This window comes from Gymnoscopelus microlampas, assembly GCF_963454915.1.
Source record: "Gymnoscopelus microlampas genome assembly, chromosome: 5".
NCBI classification, from domain to species: Eukaryota; Metazoa; Chordata; class Actinopteri; order Myctophiformes; family Myctophidae; genus Gymnoscopelus; species Gymnoscopelus microlampas.
This window is the reverse complement of record NC_139942.1, coordinates 14,616,240-14,622,531: the sequence shown is the minus strand read 5'-3', so window position 1 is coordinate 14,622,531 and position 6,292 is coordinate 14,616,240. Positions and strand designations below refer to the sequence as shown.

Genomic DNA, 6,292 nt, shown 5'->3' with positions numbered 1-6,292 from the left:
TATGCACCTGAGAGCGTTCTCTCCACAAATCAATAGCAAGTGCTTGCGTCGCTTGGATAAGCAGCCTGAATAAACTATTCATCCACTCAGACAGCAGGCTGCACCTTATCGTAGCTGGACTGAATAGCAACGTTAGGCCGCTGTCTGGCATAATAAATAATATGAAGATGGCTGAGAATGATTCAAGCTACCTAGAAATGATTAAATATCAAACAATAAGCACCTCTGCCGGAGTGCAAACTGTCTCATCTTTCACAGTGTACCTTTCCACTATGAAAGACATTGAGACAGACAGTAGGAAAGCTGAGAGGGAGACCGTGTAGGAGAGACAGTGGGACAGTTGAGAGGAAGACGGTGTAGGAGAGAAAGACAGTAGGAAAGCTGAGAGGCAGACTGTATATTTGGATCGACCTGTTTTTGTGCACCTTATTCAAATGTCCTCAAAGTAGTTAAATTCCATTGGTGATTCTAGTGCTGTATGCCTTGCATACTGCAATTCTTGTACAGTTGCATTCCACCTCGTAACGTAATCTTTTAAAAATGTCAGAGCCACAGTGTGGAGTACAGTATGCCCCCTCCCCTACAATAAAACCTCCTTCTTTCTGACTTCCCCGACCAATGTGACTGCAGTCCAAGTGGATTAGAGGTCCCACAGAGCCGCTGGACACCATGCAGTGGAGGACACGCCACTCGCTGTATCTCCTCTCGCACCTGGGGGTCATCATGGTCTTTCTGGTCTATCTGGACTGGTTGCCGTGCATCAGGGGTTTGAGAGAGCTTCCCGTGGGCTATGGAGGCAGCGGGCCACAATCCACCAATAAGGCAACAGGAAACCAGAGCCACCAGCAACAGCATAATAACATCAGATTCGGGAAAGATGCGGATGACTCCTCTCCTCGGGGGGAGACAGGTCTGGAGAACTCTCTGACAGCTAATGCCAGCCAAAGTGAAGAGGGCGGCCCAAGTGGCATGCTGTCCCCCGGGCCGTACCCCTACATCATTAACGAGGTAAACAAATGCCCAGAGGGAAAAGCACAACCATTCCTGGTGTTGCTGATAACCACCCGTGTCTCTGAGGTAGAGCGACGGGACGCCATACGGCAGACGTGGGGCAAGGAGAGCCTTGCTCCAGGCCTAGGAATCATCCGGCTGTTCCTGCTGGGGGTGAGTGAAGGCGAGACCTTGGAGTCTGAGAGCCAGAGGCACCACGATATCGTTCAGCAGGACTTCTTGGATACCTACTACAACCTGACTATAAAGACACTGATGGGGATGAACTGGGTGGCCATGCATTGTCCACGGGCCAGCTTTGTAATGAAAACTGACAGTGACATGTTTGTCAACACCAATTACCTCATCCACAAGCTGCTCAGACCCGAACTGAATCCTAATCCAAAGAACTACTATACAGGATATATCTGGAGAGGCGAATTACCGATCCGAAAGAAAAACAGTAAGTATTACGTGTCCCCGGAGCTGTACCCGGGTGAGAAGTTCCCCGCCTACTGCTCAGGTTCGGGTTATGTGTTCTCCGGAGACTTGGCGGCGAAAATCTACCGAGCCTCTCTGAGCGTTCGCCGCATAAATAACGAGGATGCGTACGTGGGGATCTGCATGGCCGAGCTACGGATCAAGCCCACAAAGCCGCCCAACAATTTCCTGTTCAACCACTGGCGAGTGGAATACTCCAGCTGCAGGTACAGCAACCTGATCACGTCCCACGGGTTTCAACCCAGTGAGCTGCTCATGTACTGGCACGATCTGCAGAACAACAAATGTAAACAGGGCTGGGGACGGGTGCGACGTTTCAATACTAAACCCGAACCAAACCCGCACCCTAACCCTAAACGCAGGCGGATGCCACATAGTCGGAGAAAAGGTCTGTCGGATTAACGCTTGCCTCCCCTGGGGACAATAACTGCTTCACCGCGGTTATGATGTGTACCGTGGGCCGTTACCACAATTATAAAAATGAGATTTTATTATGATTTTTGCTTGTAAGTTACAGGAGTGGATATGGTGAGTGATACATTTCTAAGCTTACTATATACACAATAGTTGTTGTTTAGTTAAAGCAGCACTGTGTAACTTTCCTCTTCTACCCTGGATTTCAACTGGTTTCATTCGCAAGTGCTGGATTTTTTACCATTGATTGAGCTAATAGAGCCGGCCTGCTTGCTCAGGGTATAAATTGAATCTTGACCATCAGGTAAAGAATTGTGTCAGATCCTGTGTTTATAGGTGAGACATGGCCTTTGACACAATCTAAATGTCTCAATAGAAGAGCAGGGAGACAAAATACAACCACCCCAATTATATAAGTTATGTTGTATTAACATACTCTATTTGGACAAATACAGATTGGACAACATTTAAATGTATTCATTAAAAAAAACTTACCCAGTGAGGCTTTAATATCACTAGGGCTGACCTAGTGATATTAAAGCAGTGAATGAAAGCAGCCTGTAACTGCAAGTTGGTCTTGTGTGCTTGTGACATAACATGCATACAAACTGGCTCGTGCCAAACAGGACAATGTGGTATTGCAGGTGAAAGTGCTTTATAAGCCAGAGAGAAGTTAATTGGAATGAGTATATCTGAGGCTTGATTTAGGCTCAAACCTTTTGAAAAACGTTTGAGGGACATAAACAATATGATATTAAATATTATTATTATTTTTTAAATTCATGGTGTAGCCCCTTTAAAGGAGCTTTTGTTGTGGCACATTGTATTTGTCAAGCTTGGGAGAGATGACAGAACACTGTGTAATTCTGTGATGTAATTGAGTGTGTTATTTGAATATGTTGTAAAGATGCTGTAAGACACGGAAATAAAAGTATCTATGTCTCTATCTATCTAGTAATTACACCTTGATAAGACAGAATCCATTCTTTTTGGGTCCAAACATTCCCTTTGTAATGTAAATGCAAATGATTTCAAGGTGAAAGTTGACAATATAGTAATCTCAAGCAAAGAAGAGGTTTCCTATTTGGGCTTGACATTATTCTTGATTGAATAAACAAACACATACTGTATAAGGACGAACGTAACAGCAGTGGAATTCTCTGTAGGGCTAAAAATAAGAAAAGCTGAGGGCTTCCTCAAACACAAACACCAACACCTGCAGCCTGCCCCCTGCGCCTGGCCAGTCGCCATGACAACCACTCGCATTGCATGTAAACAGTTTACAGTGGAATACGAGTGGGTGGGAGAGATTTGTGGATTTTGGGAGGGTTGAGTAAAGAAGACTCATGTGGAAATAAGTCTGCGATGAAACGTACAATGCTACACTAGTGAGAGTACAGATTGACAGAAGGGGGCAGAAAGCTGAGACGGAGACAGTGTAGGAGAGATAGACAGTATAGGACAGCTGAGAGGGAGACAGAGTAGGAGAGACAAACCGTAGGACAGCTGAGAGGGAGACAGTGACACAACACTGTCTCTAGAATACATTACATCTGGCCATTTGATTTCAGTTATTAAATTACATCCAAACTTAATTGACATGTGATAAAATACCTGTAAGAATAACTGTTAGATTGCCATCTCCCATCTGCTGTGGAAGCTTTCCAGGAATTAATTATAATGTATATCACCGTGGGAGTGATTAAATTGTGTATACACGTTATATGTCGCTGTCGGGCCAAGACCTTGTGTCTCCATATTTCACCTTTTTTTCCTCATAAATGAATTCCCTATTTTGTCATACAAAAGTGTCATGAAAAGTATAGCAAAAAGCAAAAGCTGTGAGCTTGTAGATCTGCTATTTATGAAACAATTTGAAAGTAAAAGTTCAAGTGTGTCTGTGGGTTTTATAAACATTGAACAATGAATTAACAAAGAGCTTGTGACTAAATAATAACTATATTGGATCCATTGGAACGGGTTATTTTCTACATTTCCTGACAAGTAATCGTTTTGGACGTACGATACGCGCGCGCGCGCGTGTGTGTGTGTGTGTGATTGATTGATGTACTTTATTTAGTAAGACATGAGAACAACAGTACATGGAAGTACAAATTCACAATACAAGGTCTACTAAACTGGAAGACTCATAAAAGCACAGAGCTTGTTTCAAATGAGTTCCCCATGCACACAAATCATGATGACATATAAGAGACAGACAGATATACACAACTACTATAGAATGTCATACAATCAGTTTACAGGTTACTGGTATGAAGAGTGAGAAATATGTACAAAAGGAGAAGGAGAGAGGGGGGGGGGTAGGGGGGTAGGTTAGGTTAGGACTTAGACAGGGGCCATTTTCCAATTGCGGCCTCCTGAAGGTGTATCTTTAGGGCTGTTTTGAAAGAGAGTAGGGTTTTACACTCCTTTACTCCTTTTGGTAGGGCGTTCCACATTTTTGATGAATAGCATGAGAACGAGTTACTTCCCTTTGTTGAGCCAAAAAAGGGTTGGACAAGGTTTGTGGAGCTGCCTCTGGTATTGTGATCGTGGACATCATTAACATTTTGGAAGTATTTTGACAAATACAGGGGGATCCCAATGTTGTGATATATCTTGAAGACCAGGCCCATAGCAAGTTGCTGTACTCTGTCCGCAACCCTAAGCCATCCAATCCTATCAAAATGATCAGGGGTTAGATGGATTTTGTAGTTGAGGCCAAGAAGTAGCCTTACAAGTTTGTTTTGGGATGTTTGGAGCCTTGTTTTTAAGGCCTTGGTGGTGTTGTGATACCATGAAGTACATGCATAATCGTAATGACCTTGTATGAGGGCCACTGCAAGAGTCTTCAGAGTCTTCTTACTGACTTTACGATCAATACTCCGCAAATAGCGTGTTTTTTTGTGGACCGTTTTGATCGTTTTTTCAGCATTTTTGTCACCAGAGAGGTCAGCCTCCAAGATAGAGCCCAGGTAGGTAATTTCGTTTTTTCTTTTGATGATATCATCACCCGCTTTGATCGTGAAGCTCTCTGCCTTTCTGAGGTTAGGAGTGGACCCAAAGAGGATGCATTCCGTTTTGCCCAGGTGTAATGAGAGCTTGTTGTCGGAGAGCCAGATGCAGATCTTGTTGAGTTCAGAGCTGAGAGTTTTCTCAACCTGCAGCCTGTCCCTGTCCGAGACTAGCAGGGCCGAGTCATCTGCGAACAGGAACAGGTTGCAGTCGCAGGCTGACGACATGTCATTCACATATATCAGGAACAGTAAGGGTCCTAGTATACTTCCTTGGGGAACACCACAAGTCACTGGGAGGGGGGGGGACTGGGTGCCGTTTACTTCCACCACTTGCTCCCTCCCTTCCAGGTAGGATCTCATCCAGTACACTGACGTGTCATCAAAACCTATTGCTCTGAGCTTATTGATCATAATCGGGTGATTAACGGTGTCAAAAGCCTTCTGGAGGTCCAGCATGACCATGCCGCAATATTTGCCCTTTTCAATCTCTTGTTTGATAGAGTCGTTCAAATAGAGAAGGCATGTGTCAGTGGAGTGGTTTGTTCTGAAGCCAGATTGGAATTTGTAGATTAGATTTTTCTCGGCAAGATACTTGTCGACCTGTTCATAGACTATTTTTTCATGACTTTCGAGATGGAGCTTAGAATAGAAATAGGGCGGTAGTTGCCAGGGTCTAATTGGTTTCCTTTTTTGAACAGAGGGGTCACCCTTGCTTTTTTGAAGTCGTTGGGGACCTGTCCCTGTGTGGTGGAGAGGTTGAATATGTGGGTAATGATTGGAGCAATGGAGGCGGCTGAGTCTTTTAGAAATTTGGGGGGGATATTGTCGAGGCCTGTGGCTCTGTGTTGATGAAGAGCACTCAATTTTTTGAACACCTCTTCTGTTTTCACAGGGGAGAGTTTAAAGTCATCTTTGCAAACACCCTGTTTTTCGTAAAATGAGACAACATACTCCTCACCATATCTCCCAGAGTGTGGAGGAAGTTTTTCAACCAAATCTGAGGCTACGGTCGTGAAGAATATGTTGAGGATTTTACTCACTTCGTGTTTGGATGAAATGAGAGTGTCATTCACCTTGAGGCTTAAGTTTGAAAGCCTGGTTTTCAATTTTTTGCTGCAGCCTAGGAGGTTCTTGAGTAGCCTCCAAAGCTCTCGTGTTTTTTTTTTATTTTCCTCAATCTTGTCATCGAGGTAGCTTTTTTCTGCTAACAGGAGCATGCTATTTACCTTGTTTCTTAGCTTGTTTTTTTTTCCTTTTCAAGTTTAGCTACGTGGGATTCGAGACCTTTGTTAAAACATTTGGCTAGTTTGATCCTACTTTTATGAAGCTCAGAACACTTTTTGTCTCTGACTTTCATGGCAGTAAGGATG

At 43.9% G+C, this 6,292-nt stretch overlaps 1 protein-coding gene across 1 annotated transcript; it reads left to right on the top strand.

Moving 5' to 3' along the window:
* Positions 1-669: 669 nt before the first annotated feature.
* LOC311044934 (beta-1,3-galactosyltransferase 2-like) lies at positions 670-2,821 on the top strand (the record flags this gene model as incomplete). The annotated part of the gene is made up of 2 exons (XM_084056744.1): positions 670-1,797; positions 2,813-2,821. The coding sequence occupies 2 exons, from the start codon at positions 670-672 to the stop codon at positions 2,819-2,821; spliced, it is 1,137 nt and encodes a 378-aa protein (XP_083912870.1).
* Positions 2,822-6,292: the final 3,471 nt, after the last annotated feature.